Here is a 24,501-nt window from a genome sequence, read left to right on the forward strand (position 1 = left end):
TTAGAAACACTGTGGTCTGTTTACAGAACCTAATAGGGCATATTTACAGTACAAGTTTAGCACTGGTATGACACGGATTCTGTGCTAAACTTGTATCGTGCGACTGTAGTTAAGGACTGGCCTGACTCTGGAGCAAATGCTGTCAATTCAAATGCATCTATTCAGCTCTTTCCCCACCCCAACTCCCACTGTAGGAATGACTAACTGCTTCTTGCCAGTTATCAAACTGCGTAAAATGTTCAACAGACAAGATAGAAAAAAAATGTAAATGTGTTTTTAGAAAAAAATTGGTGAACCGTTTTAGCTTGTCTTGAACCAGCAAGACTTACAGCATCATATAACTAGAGATCTGTCCCATGAGAACCATAGGGTGAAGTCGATGCGACTTACAAAGTGCAAAGGGTAACAGCAGGGGGGAAATGGCCAGCAAGGATTAATAGTCAAAAAGTGTGTGTGTGAGGCACCTTTACTTTGCTGAGTATAGAAACCACAGGCTGTGTGTTACCAGTCAGAGCGAATGCCTTGGCTCCTGAGCCTGAATGTGTTTGACAGAAGAAAACAGCAAAGAATTCACAAGTCAAAGAACTTGGTGGGTTTTTTATTTTTATTAAGATTGTTACAGATATGACAATAAAAAAAACTGTGCTAAAATTGTAGTGTGATTAGTTTTAGTGTGGCACTATGTAACATCGATACATGCATATCAGCAGTTGGGAGTAACAAATAAGGAACACTTACTAAATAAATCTTACCAGCTACAGTCACAAAACAGATTTATTACACACCTTAAAGTACAAACCCAGTAACAAATTCAGTATGACTGGTATGCTGGGAGATCTCGGTATGCATCAGTGGAAGGGTGGTAAGTCAATCCATGCATGTTTGAACAATGACACCAGTACAGTCATGATGCAAAAGTGAATTGGCTCCATTGAATGTGGAACAGCCCATTCTGAAAATGCTAACAGTGGTCTGTCTGCAAAAGGAGGCGTTTACTATGCAGAGCATAACCGTACCTGATCACATCTCAGCAAAATTGGGAGCACATAGAAACCAAGAGTCCACACCTTCAGAAAAAATAAACCAAGGCAATACACAGTGCTTGTATAATTGGATTTAGTTAGCAAAAAGTATACAGCAGCAATTCTGTTCCATTTATTTATTGGGATTCTATTCGTATATACCAAACTATTTCCTGCTTTGAGAAAGTATGCTGTGTGTGTATAGAGGCAGTCTATTTTAAAACCAAAATTAAACACGATTTTCTGACTTGTATTAGCAAGAGTAGTTTAAACCAAGGGAGTATTTCAGGGACTTGATGCTTCCTGTCTGCACATTGGAAATTCTGATGCACAATGGCCATTAATTGAAATCACTTGAAAACCAGAGGCATTGCATTTCCCGATAAATTCCAATAGGCACCTCCAATGGGCAAGGCTGCTTGCTGGGAGGTTGACATCAGAAAACCATCCCTGTAGTCTGAAGAGGTTTAAGTTGTGGATTAGATCCTGAAAGGATGAGTGCACTTCGTGGTTCAGCAAGAAAGTGCAACATCTGATGTCATACAAACCAGAAAAATGCCAGGATTGATTGTTTGTGCTGATGTCAGCTGGAGCAGGAGCGCGGCGCGGACGCCGCAGCTGGAGCAGGAGCGCGGCGCGGACGCCGCAGCTGGAGCAGGAGCGCGGCGCGGACGCCGCAGCTGGAGCAGGAGCGCGGCGCGGACGCCGCAGCTGGAGCGCGGCGCGGACGCCGCAGCTGGAGCAGGGACGCCGCAGCTGGAGCAGGAGCGCGGACGCCGCAGCTGGAGCAGGAGCGCGGCGCGGACGCCGCAGCTGGAGCAGGAGCGCGGCGCGGACGCCGCAGCTGGAGCGCGGCGCGGCGGCCGCAGCTGGAGCGCGGCGCGGACGCCGCAGCTGGAGCGCGGCGCGGACGCCGCAGCTGGAGCGCGGCGCGGACGCCGCAGCTGGAGCAGGAGCGCGGCGCGGACGCCGCAACTGGAGCAGGAGCGCGGCGCGGAGGCCGCAACTGGAGCAGGAGCGCGGCGCGGAGGCCGCAACTGGAGCAGGAGCGCGGCGCGGAGGCCGCAACTGGAGCAGGAGCGCGGCGCGGAGGCCGCAACTGGAGCAGGAGCGCGGACGCCGCAACTGGAGCAGGAGCGCGGCGCGGACGCCGCAACTGGAGCAGGAGCGCGGCGCGGACGCCGCAACTGGAGCAGGAGCGCGGCGCGGACGCCGCAACTGGAGCAGGAGCGCGGCGCGGACGCCGCAACTGGAGCAGGAGCGCAGCGCGGACACCGCAACTGGAGCAGGAGCGTAGCGCGGACACCGCAACTGGAGCAGCAGTGTAGTGTGAACACTACAACTGGAGCAGGAGTGTAAACACTACAACTGGATCAAATCTATGGGGGAGGAGGGAAATAACTATAGGTTTCACACTTCTGATCCCATTAACTGCTCTTTTGTACTAGCAGGTTGCATAATGGACTTGTGACTTTTACCTGTTACTTCCCTTCATGCTTTTCGCCCCCCGAGGCACTAACCGCGCGCGCCTCCTGCGAAATTCTACATGTTAGCGGCGGCGCTACTGAGTATCGCCCCAATTTTCTGCGCCTGGACGTCATGACGTCATCTCTGGGTGCAGCGCCTGGGAGAAAAATTCCCCCTCGTGTCCCGTGGGAGTGCCGGGCGATATTACTGACCACTGCAGGGGTCGCGAACAGTGAGGCCAGCCGCTCGCAGGGCGCCATTTAAAGGCGCGGTGGCCGGTCAACATGAAAAAATACCGCCGATTTTTGTTGAAAATTTTTTCTGAGCACCGGATGTGGGTTAAGTGCCACGATCGGTCAGCCCGTTCCCCGGTGCTCCAGCAGATGCCAATAAAAAATGCAGAGCTCGCAGCGGGGAGCCCTTCCCTTTAATTGAGGGAAGAGCCCCTGCAACGCGGCAGCACCATGAGCACATCGCCCCGGATCGGGACATTCCCACCTCTTACACTCCAAGATACAAGTGGAGTGCTTGATTTAGCGTTCCACTTCCCTCTTGGAGCAAAAAATGGGAATTTCTTAAATGTTTGAAAAGGTTAGCACCTGGTGCTAACTTTTCAAATTTTTTTTGACTTAGTGCCTCAAATGGCCCTCATGGGGAATTTCTCCCCCTATATTTTGCATCTGAAAATGCTGACCAGCAACTGCCCCCAAGGTGCATCGATATACTCAAACAAATGGTGATCTGCCCCTGGGTTTTCCACATATTGGCCCTGAAATTAGGATCGGGAGCTTGCCGCGCATGCAAGCCCCCGATGTGCACTCACCCTGCGCGCCAACATCTGAAGCCCGGGCCTGCTTGCATTTCCTGTCACTGGCCCGGTTCAGATGTTGGTGCGATGTGCTTACCTGATCCAGCGGCGTACTTAGTGCGATGTGCCGACTGGGATCAGGTGAGCACTGTGCAGCCAATCAGGGGAGGGGAAACTCATTCATGAGTTTGACAGTAAGAGCTGTCAAACTCATGAAAACTCCTGGCCCCAAAACACTACTTAAACCTGAAAGAAAATTTAAAAAAACATTGCACTACTTAAATGAACAATAAAGAACTCTGAAAAACTAATTTAAACAATAATTTTAAAATTTGAAAATAAAAATTATATAAAAAAAAATCGGGGCTAAAACTAAACTTACCTTACTGTAAATTCTTTAAAAATAACAAACCTGTGGAAAATTTTTTTCTCAATTGTACTAAAAGCCCACTTACCTGAAAAACTAAGTACTTACGTGTGGTTTTTGAATGCGTAAAGACCGGAGGCCTTTACATGCGTGCAACTCTGGGGGGAAAAAAAAAAGGAATTTCACTGCGCACGCGTTGCCTGTGCAGTCGCGCGCGTTCTGCCTCTTAACCCCTTGGGTCAGAGGACAGGAAATGCCGGTTTTCAGCGCATGCTGAAAACCGTCAATTCCTCCGGTCACACGCGTGAGTACCCCGTCCGTACTCACGCGCTGTGCCCGGAATTACTGGGCTAATGAATGTCCAGTCTTCATGGGACTTATAACAGCAGAGATGAGTGGGGAATAGCAAGAATAGAATTCAAAAACCAGGCCATACAGTCCTCGTGCTCGAGCAGTGATGCAGAATGCAGGGGATAGGAATGGGGAATACTTTATTCAATGTACAAAAATCATTCTTGTATAATTCTTGTACAGCGATCAGAACTCTGGAGGTTGTTACTTATAACTCACTCCAATCGACTTATTCTATAGGTGCTGCGGTATTCATTCTCCAGAACTCAACATTCAGACTGGCTGCCAGCAGGTGCCAAGTCCACCGTATGTCTTGTGAATGTGACAGCAGCTTTTGCAGCACGCAATGAGAAAAGAGGCATATCTAAGGGGAAAAAAATTGCAGGGCTACGGGGAACGAGCAGGGGTAGTGGAACTAATTGGACAGCGCTGTCAAAGAGCCAGCACAGATGTAATGGGCCGAATGGCCTCCTTCTGCGCTGTATTATTCGATGATTCTGTAACGCAAGCCCTCGGAAGTCACAGCTGTGGGTAATGAGAAAATTACATATTCTATAGATATGCAGCAGTGAAGATGACAAACTGTACAAAATGTCATAGCAGCAACATCAAGGAAACTAGAGGTTGCTGCTACGGGGCTGGTTTTATCAATGCGCACTCCCAAGCACGGTGTCTCAATCACTGGGAGATCGTGGACATGCTCATGATTTCTGTCCATTAAAATTCATGTGCAAAGCTGTGTGTCAAGGAGTGTGCATTGAGTTGAGCCAGCCCTCATAAAACCAAACCAGAATAACGTGGAAACGTACAGCAGACCGATCAGCGTAGAGAAAGATTAGCTAAAGCTTTCAAGCAGGATTTCATCCAAAAAGCCCAAGTCTCTACCCTCCTCCTCTTCCAATCCTCAATTGACCAGTTGCGTATCTCTTTTGATTTCAGATTTCGAGCATTTGCATTTTGTCCCTTCTCATTACTACCCTGTACCATTGGTCGTCTAGTGACAGTAGATAGGGACCCCAACTAAACCCTTTACCTGAAGCACAGGTAGGAATGTCGAAGCTGCAATAAGCCCACATTGTGGGCCTATGCACAAGGTTGGTTTTAAAACTACTTGCATCAAATCTCAACCTATATATATGTAATATATATAATATACAATAGCTTTGTTATAAAGATCTGTTACTAAAAAAAATCTTCAGCAGTGAATGGTAATTCTCGCAGTGTGTTTATGCTCGAGTGGAGCCGAAACACCAGCACGGAGCAGTTGGGCCAAGTGGCCTGTTCCTGTGCTGTACGTTCCATGTAATGCGATGAAAATGGCAGCCAAATGTTTTATATTTAACCATCTGGACACAAGAGACATCCAGCTTTCCAAATGCATATCTCTTTGGTTTTGGCCTGATGGTGAGCGTTATTTTCTTGCAAAGAAATGCGCACAGAACCCAAGGACATCTTACCAGGTATTTACTCAAAATAAGGAGGAAAAGAAAATACAGGAAAAGCACAGGTGATCAGTCAGCTTGGGCTGGAGAAATTTAAGTCTGCTTTTCAGTGCAACTCATCGGAACTTCAAAAAGTTAAACCCATCTTTCTCCCTCAGAACCTGAGCCACTTGCAGCGCATATCCAGCTTTTCTTATTTTAGATTTGTAACATATGCATTTTTTAAAAATTTTTTTAAAACTTGAACTGTGAAGATTTTGCTTTTTAAATTTTGGTGCATTAAAACTATTGCAGTCCATAAAGGGATAAACATCCCCTTCATTCACAGAATCTGAAAATGTAAACTCAGTCAAATAATTGCGAGTTTAACCCCCAACAGGGGGATACTTTTCTTTAAAAGACTAAAATGGGGAGGAAACCATCTTTCACTGACTAACGTGGAATGCTTTAAATCTACTGGAGGAATTTAAGTTGTGGTACAAGTTAAAAATCTGATGGGCACCATAATTTACCAGAAGAATCAACAAATGAATGTTCCTGCAAACTATTAGATCTGTAGCACTTGTTAGGTCTCAGTTAATAACCTCCAGTCTCATCAGACCATAAAGTCCTCAGGAGCCTAGAATCCCATATATTCTAGTCAGGAGAGAATACTGTCCCAGAACCTAGCAAAAAAAATAATCTGAGGGTCCCCTCCCAAACATCATTGGCTAAATAACAGATACTGTCAGTACAGATTGTCTTCAAGGGAACAGGAGGGAACCTTTCCTCCAGAGATCAAAGGCATTGGATAGAGTTTATGATCGAGGATTGTACATCATCTGTGGGAAATAGTGCGCCTGATAGGCCAAATGAACTTCTTAAATGCTCTTATATTTAGATTAAAATTCACACTGAACTACATAGCCCAGGAAAAACATCCGACTCCTCATATATACAGACAAATTATGAGCAACTTTAAGGGGTGGTCCCATGTTCTTGTGAATGGCTGAATAATTAGCTGGTGCTCTTATTTCAGTCTTTTAACCTTGAACACTCCTGGCTAGAAGCAGGACGGAAAAACGCAGTGCAAAACTTCCTCTGTAGTGACATGAATGGGCGGTAGCATCAGTTTTATGCTCCTGACATCAGCGTAGGGGGCGATTCTACGCAAGGTGCCCGTTTCCTGGCAGTGATTCGAACAGCAGGTTTAAAAATCTGAAACTTGAGGGTGGCTGAGAAATAATACCAGTCTGCGAGATCTCCCGGACTGGTTTCGATCACCTGATGGGGTTGGAGAGGAATTTTCCCCTCATTAGCCCTGGGTTTCTTCTGCCTCTCCCAAGAGACTACATGGCTGCGGGGGGCAGGGGGGGGGTGGAGGGAAGAAGTGTTGTGTCATGATGATCTGTCCATCATGAGGGTGGGACAGGCTCGCCGGACCAGCTGGCCTTTTCCTGCCCGTCAATTCCATACATGCTAGTTAGGCTATGCGGGCAGTGAAAGTTCAGATTGTGTCAAAATTCACAAAACCCTGCAAATTTATAGTGTCATCCATTAACTGCACTGACTGCAGTCGCTTGGGAAATATGGCTAACTGCGGACCGAACACAACAAACCTGCCAAAAAGCCTGGGCGGGGATGTATAGCAAGTTTTAATCGACGTAAATAAAAAATCATGCAGTCACGAGATATGCAGAGTGGTAGAATGATTGTAGTGTTTTCAGCGATCAGGTAAAGCAAATCCAGATACAGGCCCCTGCTGCAGGTTGGACTTAGCATGTCATTCAGGACCCTGGTATGGAATTTCTTATATACTTGTTAGAAACAATGAAAGGCAAAGGCAAAGGCAATAATTGCAGTACTGACTTGGCACTCGAGCAAATCTCTTGCTCTGAATAATAAAGCCCGTGAAGGAAATTATCCAAAGTTTGCATGCACACAATCCACAGACATGATTACATTCAATAGAAAAATGTCTTAAGCATACAAACAGAAATTTATGACTACAAACATTAAAATATCAAATGGCAATTTCTTTTTTTACACATAAAATATCTAAACAGTACAATCAACTCAAACCATCTGAATATGAAAAAACTACTCCTAGTAGCAAAATATCTTGCTTCAGGCTGCATTCAACACTGAAATATTGCACAATTCATAAGAGTTAGTTCCGTCAATTAACAATCACAAATGTAAAGCACAAATGGCAATGCGTTCGTTACATCTGTTAAAATGATAATAGAATTTCATAATTCATTACAACTTTTTTTCTTTAAAAAAAAGGGTTTTTAGTAAATTCCCTAAAGGAAAGTATTATAAGCTTGGTCTGGTGATTCTTGGTCCCGGTAACTGGACTACTCTCTCACTTGAAGGAAGTGCTTTCACGTATCAATCACACTGCATTCATTACTGGTTTCCTTTTAGATAACACGGTAGATCTGGCTGGATGCAGAAATGTAGCACAACTTGAGCACATTGATTTTCGGAATATAGCAGGCGACTAACTTGTAAACAAATCTAAAATCTCAACCAATCCATACAAAGCCGCAGCAATCAGACAAGCCAGTGATCGTTCCGTTTACAGCCGGGCATGGCTCTCCTTTTAAACTATCACCACCCTCAACCAAATTCGGACCGAGTGATTTGTTTTCCGATGCCTCCGCACTAGCAGAGCTCTGGGTTAGCCAAGTACTGCAGTGTCCATAATTATAACCTACCACTGAAGTGTCAGAATATCTAAATTAAAAACCCTTACTGATCTGAACAGTTGTACAGCCGGTACACGTGGATTCTGTAGTGCAATGGAACGGCTAGAGTTTTCCGCAGCGGCCCATGAGGCTTCTGCTCTTCTTGGTCCTCTGCTTGTTTGGCCTAAGACTGATAACCTCGCCGCCATTGATCGTGCTGGAATTCTGGCCACAGTGACTGCCGCCAGCCGTGTTAAATACTCCTGGGAGAAGAGAGGAATTTCAGTGATGTAATGCAATACAAGTTAAGTACAGTCACGACTAACTGCATTGTACGACAGTTCTCACTGTTCATGCATGTCGAAGGAGGAAACCTTTTTATAATTAACCAGGTATAAAATGAACATTTACTACTGAAGAATGATCGCGCTAGAAATAATTCCTCTCCTTCACTGATCCTCTGCCTTGGTCTCAAATCTATTCTAAAACTGGTCATGCACAATCTTGCATTAAGGTTTACCCTTTCATAAAACAGCTGCAACTACAGCTGTTTTTTTTTTAAAATAACTTGTGCAACTTAGCCATCAACACAATTAATCTCTTGTCAGCTGCCCAAGAGAGATTGGATGGTGTTTCCTCAAACGTTAATGGTTATTACTGGCAGCCTAGCTTCAATGCATTTATTGCCTCCCAGATGGCCCCCCCCCGCCCCACCAAATGGGAGCAAAATGCTAACCTGTTCCCTGCCCCCGCCCCCCCCAAACTCCCCTCAGCAGAAAGTGCAAGCAGGTGCCTTGAATCTCCCCATAGTGTATCTCACCCTGACGATTTGCCGGGAAGTCTGCACCAGACTGAAGTTGCCTGTTGGCTCTCTCCCTGCTTTGGCACAGCAGCAAATTCCCAGAGGATTTCTGAGACAGCTTCAATACGTGTGGCAGGAAAAGAGCATCACTGGTTTGGACAAGCTGTGCCACCAGATTCAAATCATGTTCTTCCAGCAACTGCTCGACAAATTTCACAGCGTCCAACACGACTACTTCTACTGTCATAAGGTCCGCCACTTTACTAGGGCCACAGTATCAGCCGTGGCTCAGTAGGTAGCACTCTCGCCTCCGAGTCAGAAGGCTGCGGGTTCAAGTCCCACTCCAGAGACTTGAACACAAAAATCTAGGCTGACACTCCAGTGCAGTACTGAGGGAATGCTGCACTGTCGGAGGAGCTGTCTTTTGGATGAGACGTTGAACTGTGGCCCTGTCTGCCCTCGCAGGTGGCTGTAAAAGATCCCACAGCACTTTCTTTTTTCCCTCGATGATCTAAAATCTAATGCAAATCAACCCAATCAGAGCAGACCTTCTGCAAAGCAGAGCTGCACCACAGGGTATACCTCCGCCTCTACTCAATACTGTTCAACGGTGTGCACAGAATTGAGTAGAGGTCAAGATATACCCTGTGGAGCAGCTCTGCTTTCCAGAAGGACTGCTCTAATTGGGTTGATTTGCATTGGCTCCTGGGACTGGGATCTGGGCTGTCCTTTCTCCAAAGGGAGAATGGCAGGAGGCCCCAAGATTGATCCTCATACAATCCAGAAGAGATTTACCAGAATGGTACCAGGGATGAGTGACTTCAGTTATGTGGACAGACTACAGAAGCCGGGGTTGTTCTCCTTCGAGCAGATAAGGTTAAGAGGGGATTTGTTAGAGGTGTTCAAAAATCATGAATGTTTTGATAAGGAGAAACTGTTTCCAGTGACGGAAGGGTCAGTAACCAGAGGACACAGATTTAAGGTAATTGGCAAAAGAACCAGAGGTGACATGAGGAAACTTTTTTTTAAGTCAGCGAGTTGTGATCTGGAACGCACTGCCTGGAAGGCTGGTGGAAGCAGATTCAATAGTAACTTTCAAAAGGGAATCGGAGAAATACTTGAAAGAAAGGAGAAATTTACATGGCTATGGGGAAAGAGCAGGTGAATGGAATTATTGGATAGCTCTTTCAAAGAATTGGCACAGAACCAGAATGATACCCGAACTTCAAGGGTTAAGTTACGAGGCGAGATTACACAAATTAGGATTGTATTCCCTTGCTTCTAGATGGTTAAGGGGTGATCTGATTGCAGTTTTCAAGATATTAAGGGGAACAGATAGGGTCGATAGAGAGAAACTATTTCCGCTGGTTGGGAATTCTAGGACTAGGGGGCATAGTCTAAAAATTAGAGCCAGACCTTTCAGGAGTGAAATTAGCAAACACTTCTACACACAAAGGGTGGGAGAAGTTTGGAACTCTCTTCCACAAACGGCAATTGATGCTGGATCAAGTGTTAATTTTAAATCGGAGATTGATAGCTTTCAGTTAACCAAAGGTATTAAGGTATGTGGGCCAAAGGCAGGTATATGGAGTTAGGTCGCAGATCAACCATGATCTCATTGAATAGCGGAGCAGACTCGAAGGGCTGAATGGCCTACTTATGTTCATAGGTGCAATGGGCCGAATGGCTGCCTTCTGTGCTGTATGATTCTGTGACTCTGTATGCATCGGCAGGAGAGATATAAGGAACTGGAGGGGGTTGGAAGCAGGCTGAGGGAGCCTATCAAAAAGTATTTGCCTTCGACAAAAAACAAATCACCAGCTCCTCACAATCGACTGGAGGCGAGGGCAGAAATGGGAGGCAGTGGTGTGACATCAAAGAGGAGGAGTCTGGGCTTGTCCTTCATCCTGAGGATGTACAAAAACAGTGCGTGGAGTGAAAAGGAGGAGGAACAAAGTCCTGCCTTACAGCCAAACATTGTAATTGTGTGTGTATCACACGCATCTTTCCTTGTGAAGCTTCCTGCTCCTACTCCTTGTTGATGGAACATGACAGCCAGCTTAGTTTATATTAAATAGGAACAGGAGTTGGCCATTCAGCCCCTCGACAATGACCTGCCATTCAATGAGATCAAGGCTGAATGTATCTTAACTCCATCTACCCGCCTTGGTTCCATAACCCTGAATACACTTGCTAACAAAAATCTATCAATCTCAGTGTTGACATTTTCTAGATGATCTAGAGTTGGAGGATTTGGCTGTAGAGGGAAGAGGATTGATAGTGTCAGCTGTGGATAGCACTCTCGCCGGAGTCAGACGGTTGTGGGTTCAAGTTATACCCTTGAACAGAAAAATCTAGGCTGACATGCCCAGTGCAGTACTGAGGGAGTCCTGCACTGTCGGAAGTGCCACCTTTCGGATGAGAGGTTAAACTGAGGTTCTATCTGCTGTCTCAGGTGGAAGTAAAAAGATCCCAAGGCACTGTTTTGAAGAGGAGCAGAGGAATCCTCCCCAGTGTCCTGGCCAATATTTATCCCTCCATCAACATCACGAAACAGATCATCTGGTCATTATCACATTGCTGTTATTGGGAGCTTGCTGTGCGCAAATTGGCGGCTGTGTTTCTTACATTACAACAATGACACTTCAAAAGTACTTCATTGTCTGTACAGCGCTTTGGGACGTCCTGAGGTTGTGAAAGGCACAATATAAATTTAAGTCTTTCTATTGCTTGAGGTGAATCATTCCGATCTGGCAGTGAACAGCCAGGCCACCAGCTGCAGAGGTGAGAGTTGTACCAGGCTAACAGTGGAGATGTGCGACTGAGGGACTTGGAGGGAATGAGGGCATCAAAGGCAGAGGCAATGGAGCTGTTGAGTTGGTCAACAAATGCAATCGTGTCATGGTGCAGAGAGGGCCAAGGGAGAGGAAGCTGTGGGTTCAATATTTCCTGGGGTGGAGGGTTGGCAGAGGGGCTGCCCACAAGAAACTGGTTTGTTTTGTATAGGACCTTTACAATCAACAGCTCGAGCAGACTTTCATCCCTCGATCTGAATTAAGTTCCAGATGTAAGGTTTTTGTCTAGCCTATCTCATCACCTGGTCTCAGATAGTTCCCTTTAACATTGAAACCCTTTGACAGCTCAGATGAATACAGCACTTGAGGTTATCAGAAACGTTTAAAATCACAACTCGGAGGTAGTTTTTTAATGAGCTAGTGAGGCACAAGGTACCTATGCGGTTGCTTGTCGTGTGCACTTGTTCCTGTTCTTCAGTGGTTTGCTGTTTGAGTCGCTGAAGGTACTTCTCAGCCAGATACTTGAAAACTGTGAAGACAAAATAACTTGAACTTGGAACTTCTGTCTATGTTTTCTAAAGTCATTATTGAATACACTGTATCTAACTTGTCGAAGACTATTTTGTTGAAAACCCCGTCTCCTAGAGATACTGAAACAATGATTTATTTTGACAGTGTGAAAACATCATATTAATTTCAAGAATAGATGAGTTCAGCAGACTTGAAAAGTTAATACATCCAAAAAAGGAAACTGCAAAAGCATTCTGAAAGAAGTGATGCTCCCTATTGAAATTTGCAGTGCACCCATTAGTACAAAATTCATGTTTTGTTAATTTTCCTATCAATATATACACTTAACCCAAAAGCATCAAACATGAACCCAAAATAAATGTTAATATATTCACACTATAAATCACCTGGTATTTACCAAGTACAAAATGCTTGACATATGCCTTAAAATACAGCAGTGTGATTTTATTTTAAAGCCGTACAATTAGCACACCACTCTTTCCTCCAGCTGTCTCAGGCAGGCTCAGACACTGGACAATCCAACCACCGTCAACAAGATCCAAGGAGCACGGACGTTGGGTTTCTCGCTGGTTTCTACAAAGCCCTAGTTTCCAAGCTGAAGTTGCTGCTGCTCAAACTCCTCAATTGTGTTGTGCTCTCCCAAACCTATTCAATGCAGCTCCAGCTATGCTGATGCATAATGCCAAAGACCCCCAATGTATATATTTCCCATATGAATAATGGCATGAAAATACTGGCTGGGATTCTGCCCTCCAGTGGTCCCCTGAAGACTTGGTAGCATCCATGCTGTGAGGAATAGTCACTCTCAATGAATGGCAGCAAAACATCTGTGGGCTAGGTACACCCAAACCAATTGGGTAAACGCACCGTCATTACTCGGGATACCACTACTCAATGCAACAGCTCAAACACCCCTACCCTGATGCTCTTACGAGATATGATGCACAGCTGATCAAATGGATCTTCCTCTTGTCTGTGCTTTTGAGAATGTGTCACCCAAGACCATTCAGGAATCAGATCAAAATCCTAACTCGCCACCATTAGGTACCAACAGCCACAGTTCCCCGTCCAACTAAGGAGCAGATATGACCACCCTTAGTACTCCCCTCTCTCTGATCGTCCAGGTGATACACAGCCTCTACTGACCTCATTATTGGGACTGACCACCACGGCCATCCAAAACAGCCAATTCTCCCCCATGAAAGCTTCAATGAATCCTCAAACAGCAAGTAAAAGCTGCAACACCAGACACTGTCCACCCAAAAACAATATTGGAAGGACCACATACCCTCAGTCCCAGTGCCATTATCAGCTGTCTCAATAGCTGTAATGCATACTATCCAAATAGGCTCATCTCTGTATTTAAATTAAATGTTACTAACAAAAGGAAAAATGTGCAGGTCTATGGGCAAAGAGCAGGGGAGTAGGACTGATTGTATAGCTCTTTCAGAGAGCTCTAAATATGCACAACGGGCCGAATGCCCTCCTTTTGTGCTCTACGATTCTATACCGCTGTAAATAAAATGCACAATGACGAAGTTTCCAAAAACAATTTTAGAAAAGGTGTACAAATTTCTACGATTGCAGACTAAAGGAATAAGCACTGATTATTAAATAAACAGAGGTTACATGGTTAAATACTGTATGGGTTTCAACTTTCCTGGAACCATGAAAATATCATCTGAGCATTTCACCGATCAGGGTACAAACATGGACCCCTGGAGTGCTCCGCGGCTGTGCAGCTTACAGGGAACATTGGTCCCTGGGACACGTGGGCCTCTGCCTGCGGGTACCCGGGGAGGCCCAGGACCGTGAGTCTCTGTGGATCCCGAGGCCCCAGGTATGTGGGCATTTTATTTGCGGATCGGGGTCATTTCCCCGTGGGAAGCCGCCAACTGCAAATTCAGGGCCAATAACTTTTTATTTCCAGATTTTGTTTCAATTGGATTAAAATTCTCAAACTGCCAAAGTGGGATTTGAACTCATGGTCCCAGAATTATTAGTCCAGGCCTCTGGATTACTAGTCCAGTAACATAACCACTATGCCAGCGTTGTCCAAATTTCTATGAGGTAATCTATAATTAATGTAAGCAAATTGTGGTACAGCTCCAATATTACCAAGGCAAGGTTTTCAATTGCAAAAAAAATGACTAATAAAGTAATGACAAAATGCAAGATTAGACAGGAAAGAGCCACTAGGTACTCACCTTCGTTCACATTCAGATCCTCCTTCACAGAAGCCCGATAAAACCTTAGCTTCAGTTTTTTAGCTAGACCCTCTGCCTCTTCACTACATTTCAAAACAAAGAAAAACACAAAGATTAGCACATTCTTTTTTTGAAGATATACTTTAGCAGTTTTCAGGTTACAAGTTACCACAGTTCCTACATTAATGTGCATCGATTTACACTGGTTCTGTAAATTTAACAGTCCACAAATGCAAGCCTTCCCCTTCCTCTGCATCAATTGTTGCCTTTGCACTGCTGAGGTGCTGATATCAGGAAGCACTTCTTCACACCAAGGGTAATGGGAATCTGGAACTCTCTTCCCCAAAAAGCTGTTGAGGCTGGAGGTCAATTGAAAATGTCAAAACGGAGGTTGGTCGATTCTTGTTAGGCAATGGTATTAAGGGTTATGCTACCAAGGCGGGTAGATGGAGTTAAGACACAGATCAGCCATGATCTAATTGAATGGTGGAATAGGCTCGAGGGGCTGAATGGCTTACTCCTGTTCCTATGTTGGTGTCCCGATATTTGATTTCCCCCCTTTGCACCTTTGGCTTATCCTGGATAAATTCTATCCAAATTGTTAATAAAAATGAGCTTTTCAGTGTGCAAATTCTTTGTCTCCACTGTCTAAAATTCTGCCCTCCCATTCACTTTCTGGTCAATGCTGAACTTGTTTTTGGTTCTTTTGAATGGGATGCCATGGTCTTTCACATAACGTACTGAGCTATCAATGGTGTCCAGGTACTTAGCAATCTCTTCTGCCCTCCCTCCTGATTCTTAGACTTCGATTTTAATCATTCATTGTCAATCAAGCTCAAATCTCTCCCTCAGCGAGTGTTGGGAAAATGAGCGACAAGCGAGAATGGAATTGTGATAAAGAGTGAATCTTATTTATTTGGCTCGTGCAGCAAATGGCTTAAACCAAAACTTGCTACTTCTTGCTGGATCCAAAATACCTTTCGAAAATGAAGGCAACATTTTACAAATCATGATCAAGACTTCCAACTCCTACTATTATAACCTTTCCAATTTTACAACTGCAAGCGGATTTGTTACACAAATTTCAGTCTCCTTATCTGCATCAGTGAAGTTCCACAGAGACTCCCTCCTCGAGGGACTGGTTCAGACTGCATTTACACTTTTAACTGTGGCAGTGGTGCAAAGCAAAACCATCACAGTGTAAGAAGCCCAGCTAATGCATTGACAATATTCTCCTGGTGCCGAGAAATGCTCTTGGTCTATGTGCAAATTATCCCGGTTGACGTTACCTGTAGCTCTGCAGTATTGTGTTTTTCCATTCACCTTTCGAATGCCTCTCTTTTCCCCTCTGCCACACCACTCAGGTCTCAGGTTACAGATTAATAACTCTGCAGAAATGTCCTCGTGGCATTTTGTACCTAAAATCTCTGCGCTCCTCCAATTCTAGCCTCTTGCACATCACCGATTTCCTTCGCTCCACTTTTGGCAGTTGTGCCTTCAGCTGCCCAGGCCCTAAGCTCTGGAATTCCTCCCAAAACCTCGCCACCTCTCTCCTCCTTTAAGATGTTGCTTAAAACCTCCCTCTTCGACAAAGCTTTTGATCACCTGTCCCCTTATGCGGCTCGGTGTAAAATTTTGTTTGAAAGTGCTCCTATGAAGCGCTATGGGATGTTTTATTATGTTAAATGCACTATATAAATGCAAGTTGTTGTATATATTTTGAGTGAGTCTAACCAACAATTTATAACACCAGTCAACTTAAATTGAATAAAACTATTATCTACATACTTTTTAAGTACAGTTTCATCCAGGAGGTCAATTTTGTTCTGTACCAGGACCGTAGGGATATCTCCGACTTCAGCCTCGACTTTCTCCTTCCAACTTGGGATAGCCTCAAAAGACTCTCTGTCGATGGTGGAGAACACCAGCACACATGCCTGAGCACCTGTGATAAAACACCAAAACCATCACATTAGAATTGCGACTGACCTCTGATGAGTGTTGCAACATATAACTGTAGCAATTTGAATTGTCCCACTGAAAATGTTCAACAATATAAATTTGCACAATATTACTTGATGAATTGCATTGCATCACCAAAGCAATCACCTCCTTGGGCCAGGAGAATAATACTTGGTGAAAGTACGCGAACTGCTCCAGATACCTTCAAGGAATCCTCCACACATTGGTACAGGAAACGTTCACTGCACAACTAGAAACAGCACCAACTTTTTCCTTGAAAGTCTTGCTCGGCTACATTGCAACATGCTCGAGCACAATTTACTAACCTCAGCTTAGTATTGGGTTTGCACAACGTTTCACACAGGAACAGGAAAAACTCACTAGATTGCTCCATGAAGTCAAGTCTATATATCTCGACTAAGTGACACTCCTTTCAATGGCAGGGATGAGAGATGGCGGATTTAAAGCACCCATTTGCTGAAATAAGTGAAAGAAGCAGTTTTCAGAGATTGATGCTGTACTTAAAATTCTGATTTTCGGCACGTATTATTGAATCTACCCTACATATAGTGTGCAATGGATTGATTCTTAAGCCCCCATCTGCTGCACTAACAGAATGGTCGAATGACCAACTCCTGCTCTTATTTGTTATGATAAATTGTTGACCTGTGTGTGCCAGTTACGGGCAATATGCTATTTCACCCTATAAAAGCGCAAGTTATAAAATGCCCTGTGAAAGAGAAGATACAGTCAAAAAACATTTTTACAAAAGTTATTTTTTCCCAGGATTCTATAACAGATGAATACTCGGGTTAAAAGACAGACCAGAGGAGAACTCAAACAGGCATCCTCTTACAAATGTATCCTATTAAGACTAACTAGACTCACCTCTGTAATATGCCTTCGTTATAGCATCAAACTCCTCTTGGCCTGCTGTATCCCATAACATTAATCTGACATCCTCATCATTAACTCTGAAAGATAAATGCAACACTTGAGATGAAATCTTTTGTCTTCGAAACCCCAAAATTAGCTTGTAACTGCTGTCCGTGCGGAACATTTAATGGAGCGTTTATTTAGTCTAACCGTGCTTAATTACAGACAGCTCGCCACATCCAACCAGCTCTGATCTCAAGACCACAGCTGTTTGGCATCAACAAGAACAATCACCACATCACATGCTCAGACTGGTATTTTACGACTGCCTTCTATAGTTTGCTTCAATATTATACACCAATTTGCTTGCTTATTACAGAGGCTACTTTCAAAGGATAATGGATTGAGAACCCTTGTGCTTAATCAGGCTCAAAGTAATTACCAATAAAAGGAACATATCTATTCAATTAGTAGCTGATGCTTTATTATAGGGTTGTTTATGAAACGCAGTTTGTTCTCCTCAACCACTTTATTGCAAGATCTCTCCGCAGAATTGCTCTTTCATTCAGAGGGTAGGGAGAAATAAACTCACTGCCAGCTACTGGGAGATGTGCAAGAGCAACCCAAGTGAACAATCCTTCAACTGTCCCTCGTAATCCAGGTGAGGGATCTCCTTATATGAGGAATACATATTCCCTCTCGCCACAAGGTAACTTGTTAAAACGCCAACATGTAGCACTACCATTATTACCACATGAAGATTTTACTACCCAGGTCAGCTTGGCTCAGTGAGGAGCACTCTCAACTTCTGAACCACAAGGTGGTGGGCTGAAGCCCCACTCCAGGGGCTAGAGCATCTAATTTAGGCCAACTCTTCAGTGCCGTACCGAAGGATTGTTGCACTGTCAGAGGTGCCATCTTTCAGGTCAGGTACTGAAAAACTGAGGCCCAGGTTGAATTCAAAAGAAGTACAGTGGCACTGCTCAAAGAGCAAGGAGTTGTCCAGGTGCCCGAGGCAGCTGTTCTTCCTCAACCTACACCAGCAAAAATAACTAACTAGTCGAGCATCTAATTTGCGGCAGTGGGATCTTGCTGTGCATACACTGTTGCCGCATTTTCCTCACACAACTTAAACAGTAATTCAGTGAGCGAGAAGCATTTTGGGATGTTCTGAGGAATATAAATGCAAGCCATTTTTAAAACAAATAAAAATGAACTTGTGTTAGTTTATTTTTAAAACTATAACTTTTAGTGCATTTTTGTGCTCCGGAAGATTTGTATGTCAGTCTATGGGGCAGATGTTTCAGTTTTACTACCAGTGTCAACTCAAAGTATTATTAAATCAGTTACATTACGTATGGAGATTGGGCGGGAAAGTGGAGTGGAGGTCAAAGATTCTTATTGAATGGCGGAGCAGGCTCGAGTGTCATCATGGCCTACTCCTGCTCCGAATTCTTGTTATCAAAGGCCAGGTGCAGATTATAAAGTAGCGCTCCTCTGTTCCAACATTGTTTTAAACCCAAACTCACCAGTATGCTCTCTTCTGCACCACTGTGAAATTCACACCAAACACCCTGATAATTCCTCCCTGCTTTCCAGAGAAATTTTCTCCCCTTCCCTACCTGCTCCGCTCCTGAAATTTCCTGTAGTGAGAATGTTAACTTCCTGCCAACATGTTGCCATTTCTATATTGTGGGCCAGCATCCATTAGGAACTGAGTAGAGGCTTGCTGAAATAATTGCAGACAGGATCGTCTTACAAGTGGCAGAAAGAGGAGACTCACGTCCTTTTAGTCTGAATTTAAATTGAGGAATCCAAGGAAAACAAAATTCAGTCAACCAACTCCAACTTTCAGAACCCACTACCACCTTTCTTAGCTTTTACATTATTTCCCCTACTTTCCTGAGCAATTTACTCATCTTCCCTATCCCCTCCTCTCCTGAAATTATCCTCTTTATTTCCAGGGACATTTTCTCCCCTTCCCTACCTGCTCCTCTCCTGAAATTCCCCCCTTTCTTTCCAGGGACATTTTCTCCTTTCTCTACCCCACTCCTCTCCTGAGATTCCCCTTTCTTTCCAGGGGCATTTTTTCCTTTCTCTACCCCACTCCTCTCCTGAAATTCCCCTTTCTTTCCAGGGGCATTTTTTCCCCATCCCTATTCCCTCCTCCTGAAATTCCCCCCCTTTCTTTCCAGGGACATTTTCTCCCCTTCCCTACCCCCACCTCTCCTGAAACTGCCCCCTTCTTTCCAGCGACATTTACTCCCCTTCCTCTCCTGAAATTGCCCCCTTTCTTTCCAGGGACATTTTCTCCTCTTTCCCCCCCCCCCCAACCCCGGCCCTGTCCTGAAAGCATCGACACATTCTTAGAGTGCGCTTCCACAGTTGTGGGTCACCCTCCAGTATGTGGGCTAAATTAGATTTCTTCATGTATAAGCCTAGACTGCGAGTGTCGGCAGACTATTTAACGAGGTGCAATCACGGCTAAGCTCGATCTTGCTCTCTCTGGGCCAGATGTTCCCTTTCAGCAGGAGGGCTCGGAGGCTCGTCAGTCAGAGTGGGAAGCCTGGCCACCTTTCCCTTTCCTAACCTAGGCATGCCCAAACCAGCTAACTCAGTCAAGACTGGGGATCAAAGCTGGGACTTAGCAAGTGTATATGGCTCAGCTGTTCACTGGCTTAACCAGTTGTGCCATTGAGAGAAGTTTTAAGATATTTGGCAAAGGAACCAGAGGCGAGAGGACAAATTTTTTAATTAAAAAAAAATTTTTTTTTAATTTTTTTTTTTAAGTAACACAGCGAGTTGTAATGATCTGGAATACACTGCTTGAAAAGGGTGGTGGAAGCAGATTCAATGGTAACTTTCGAAAGGGAACTGGATACATACTTGAAGGTGAAAAAACTACAGGGCTATGGGGAAAGAGCGGGGGAGTGGGACTAATTGGAAAACGCTTTCAAAGAGCCGGCACAGACACGATGGGCTGAAAGGCCTCTTCTGTGCTATAAGATTCTATGATGCTAAGTTTTCCATTGCTTTTCTATTGCCCCCCCCTAATCAAGTGCCTCAGAAAGAACAGATCGATCCTAAATGCATTACAGTACAGTAGAGGTCTTTACTCACTGAATCTGTCTTTCCAGGAAATCCACTCCAATGGTTTTCTTGTAGTCCTTGGTGAAAATACCCTTGCAGTACCGCTGTATCATGCTTGATTTACCAACAGCCCCATTGCCAACAACCACCACCTTGATGGCCACTTCGATATCCTCTTCCAGCATGGTCGGACTGTGCGTAGGGACCTGCTGTCACACACCTGTCGAGGGATACCGTCTTTTGATCACACTCCCTGCAGTTAGAAGCAAAGCAGGCCTGCTCTAGTTCACTAACCTGCAACAAAGACAAGAGGGTTACTTGACCTGTGTTTTATAAGCAATAGTTTGTTCTCTCAGTAAGCACGTTTTACCCTCTAAGAAATGCAACCTTTTGACAAAAACTATGATGTGATGTCTTACCGAAATGAAACCAAACCAATGACACTGCATTACGCACATCATGAAAAATTCAAGAGGTCCCTCCATAACTCACGCATCATTACCTGGCTGACGAGAGAACCGTCAAGCTGCTCTGCAGAACCTCTTGCTTTGGAGCCAGCTCAGGAGTTGCTCAAGAGCAGTCAGGATTACTTGTGCTTTCATTTTGCCTGCCCCCATGATCAGGCAATACCCAACCTATACTCAGCTTCTCCCAAAACCACAAACAAGATCGGGAACACTTATCCGAACAGAGTGCAGCAATTTGATGATTTTTTTTTTTAAACTGGTAACTTAAGACAAAAACCATACAATGTGGCCTTCAAAGACAGTGACGACATGAAAGGGGAAGCTAGATAAACGAGGGAGAAAGGAATAGAAGGATATGCTGATAGGGTGAGATGAAGAGGGGTGGGAGGAGGCTCAGGTGGAGCATAAACACTGGCACAGACCTGTTGGGCCGAATGTCCTGTTTCTGTGTTGTAAATTCAAGGTAAATCGCAACTGTGGTAAATTTTGCCCAATTCGCTTCCTCATAATGCAGACATAACCTTTACACTAATTTATGGCAAAAATAAAATCACAATTCTGACCAAATGTCTTCCCCATTCCAAAAGCTGAAAAAAAATCTGTTTAATCATAACTTGACGCACAATGCTGATTATGTTGTTGTGCATTTTTCACATGTTCCGCTGGATGAGGTTGTAAATTGAATAAATGTAAAGTTGAGATTCAATCACTGACATCCAGAATGCATCCACTGAAAGCAAGGGTGACGGTACTTTTCCCATTGTTATCCTCGCCCTTCGTCTAAATACAGCCACTTTGTTGGGGGACGGTTTCAAGGGCGCCAAAACACAGCTTGCCCAAACTGCAACTGGACATGTGAGCTGTGACTGGGAGTGTCAGCGGGCTGTTCAACCATGGGCGGGGGGGGGGGGGGGGATCACAATAACACATGCTCCTCGTATGACATCCATACATGCACACTTCAGCAGAGGTGATTGGATGCCCATCAGGATGCGGGAATACTGACAAGACCCCGACACACTGCTGCCCTGGCAGAGATGGAATCATACAGCACAGAAGGAGGCCATTCAGCCCACCGTGCCTGTGCCGGCTCTTTGAAAGAGCTCTCCAATTAGCCCCACTCCCCTAGCACACGCTTCCCTGTAGCCATGGATCGATTCACTCAGCACAGACCCGGAACATTCCCGGTCTGTGTGGTTCAGCTATTCGGGTAGGTCATGAGAGCACCTGGCAAACATCAATTTGGCAAAATAAAAGTGTAGGATTCTAAACATGAGAAGGTTTTAAATAAGGGCTCCATTACTTGTCAATTTGTTAAATTACTGCAGTTGCTGTTCAGTTGACAGCCTTTCATTCTGGTTATTTGTTGCCATATGTCACTAGCAACATGCTCCTTTAGGATGCAGCTGCAACTGCAGAACAAAGAGAATCAATCATTTAATACATTGTTGTGAGTAAGGTCTCTCCAAATAGTGAACCCTTTGGACTAGAATGCAAATAGGTTTAAAAAAGAGAAACATTGCTTTGTAGAATTAGTACAGTTGAAGGTTCTGAACAAGGGAACGAGGAAAAGTTTAACAGGGTTTGTACAAGTTAAGTTAAAATTAAAACCATCCAGTTCCGACTGAGGAGGACAAGAGTTAGAAGTTGTTAAAAGTAAAGTCAATGGCCCGGATTTTGCGGTCAGCGGAAGGAATGGCACGTGCCGTTCACTACGCTGACAACTAAACACAGCTTTCGCAGGCCTTTGAGCGTAAACTTGCTGTCATCAGGCATCTGTTCCAGCATGGCGCCCTCTACAGGGGATCTGTGGCGTGTGTTAGCAGGACAAGCAACAGCAAAGCTCTTCAACCAAGAAGATTAGCCCATCAGGAAGTGGGCAGAGTCTAAACCAGGAATTTTCAACGATATTTAAATCATGTACCCAAAGCAAAATAAAGACTGGGAAAGAAAGATGGGATTAAGGGAGAGAGATAAAAGAGATAGACAGAAAAAGTAAAAAATCTCCAACACTAATTAAATTCTGAAGAACGGAGACGCCGCACTTGTAAAATTACATTTTCAGGGCCGGAGAGGTTGTTTGGCAGTAATTATGACTTATCCCTTACACCTGACTGCACCAGCCTTAACATTTTAGTGGGTACGTACCGCAATGTCATGCCCTTGCATTGATTTCAATGCCACGTCTATCGGCGAGGTACTGTTATAGCGCAGCCCTTGGAGGAGCAGTGTAACTCGGACAGCAACTTCCGAATTTCTACGTTTAACTGCGCATGTGTGGACTCCGGAAGTTGCTGTCCAATTTACTCTATAATAAGTGAGCGCTGATGGCCTCACTGTGATTCTCAACATAAAATCCGGATTAAAACCTGTTAAACAAAAGCATGATGGTGTCTGAATCAAATAGCAAGTTCACAGCACAATGTAAACAAAAAGCACAGTAAATTCCCACGCTAAATTGTCAATGACAAAGTTTCATTGACAAGTTATGTAATTTCTATTCATTGCAATGTCAAATACTGTACTAAAAAGTATTAGAAAAATCCATCATCATACACAATAGCAAATAGTAAGAGTTTCTAACCATCTTCTGGCTGTTGAGGTAAGGTCACACCCTTCAAATCACTCGAGTTCCTCATTGTTTTAACAAAAATAAACTCTTGTGATTTCAGTCCAACTGGATGAGACAGACCAAGTTTTTTTCAAGAAAATGTTTTGAGGAAGGGGATGATGTTGATTTTAAAAGGGAGGGGTACAGTACCTGAAGAGAGAGGGAACCATATAGAATGTCAAGTAGCATGGGGGGGGGGGGCAGGAAGGGAAGTTGGGTAGTCAGCAATTTAGTGGAAATGAGATCAAGGAAACAAGAGGTGGCTGTCATTGAGGAGATGGACTCGGAGAGGACATGAGGAGCAATGGGAGAAAAACTAGGGAGACAAGGGTTCAAGGCTTGGGCATGGGGATGGCTGGGGCATTTGGTGGGCTAGGGGAAGGGTGAAAACAGAGCAAATGCAAGTTTAATTTCAAAGAAAAAGTATAAATGGATGCAGCCTCGCACAGGGCCGTGTCAGCACAGTGCGGGATGTTTGAATTACTGCTGATTTCTCAAAGCAGAAGTTGGACCACAGAGCTGCTTCTGGTGCACAGTAATTTGTTACAATGCACCAGAAGCAGCTCTTCATTGTTTAAAAATGAAGACTGCGGGACATTGACGGGCAAGTCTTCCGGGGTTAAAATCATCCCTGTCTGCAAACACCACCACCATGCATTTATATAGTGCCTTTAATTTAGTAAAACATCCCAAGGTACTTCAGAGGAACAAAATTTGACACCGAGCCACAAAAGGAAACATTAGGACAGGTGACCAAAAGCTTGGTCAAAGAGGTAGGTTTTAAGGAGCGTTGTAAAGGCCAACATCCCCAGCATCGAAGCTTTGACCACGCTCGATCAGCTCCGATGGGTGGGTCACATCGTCCGCCATGCCCGATACGAGACTCCCAAAACAAGCGCTCTACTCGGAGCTCTGACACGGCAAAAGAGCCCCAGGTGGGCAGAGGAAACGCTTCAAGGACACCCTCAGAGCCTCCTTGAAAAAGTGCAACATCCCCACCGACACCTGGGAATCCCTGGCCCAGAACCGCA

General features: G+C 44.6%; 1 protein-coding gene across 2 annotated transcripts in view; it reads right to left on the minus strand.

The window, feature by feature from the left end:
- Window positions 1-586: 586 nt before the first annotated feature.
- rab23 (RAB23, member RAS oncogene family) overlaps window positions 587-24,501 on the minus strand; it is a 44,754-nt gene continuing 20,839 nt past the window's right edge. For both annotated transcript variants that reach the window (XM_085996532.1, XM_085996531.1), the window contains exons 2-7: window positions 20,423-20,686; window positions 17,315-17,400; window positions 16,253-16,409; window positions 14,465-14,547; window positions 12,163-12,255; window positions 587-8,392 (exon numbers count right to left, since the gene is read on the minus strand). In XM_085996532.1, coding sequence (XP_085852658.1) covers window positions 8,253-8,392; window positions 12,163-12,255; window positions 14,465-14,547; window positions 16,253-16,409; window positions 17,315-17,400; window positions 20,423-20,577 — 714 coding nt within the window. In that variant the 5' untranslated portion in view covers window positions 20,578-20,686 and the 3' untranslated portion in view covers window positions 587-8,252. The remainder of the gene's footprint in view (window positions 8,393-12,162; window positions 12,256-14,464; window positions 14,548-16,252; window positions 16,410-17,314; window positions 17,401-20,422; window positions 20,687-24,501) is intronic.

The sequence above is a fragment of the Somniosus microcephalus genome, chromosome 9 (genome assembly GCF_052327205.1).
Source record: "Somniosus microcephalus isolate GS21.2 chromosome 9, FLI_Smic_1.0, whole genome shotgun sequence".
Classification (NCBI taxonomy): Eukaryota; Metazoa; Chordata; class Chondrichthyes; order Squaliformes; family Somniosidae; genus Somniosus; species Somniosus microcephalus.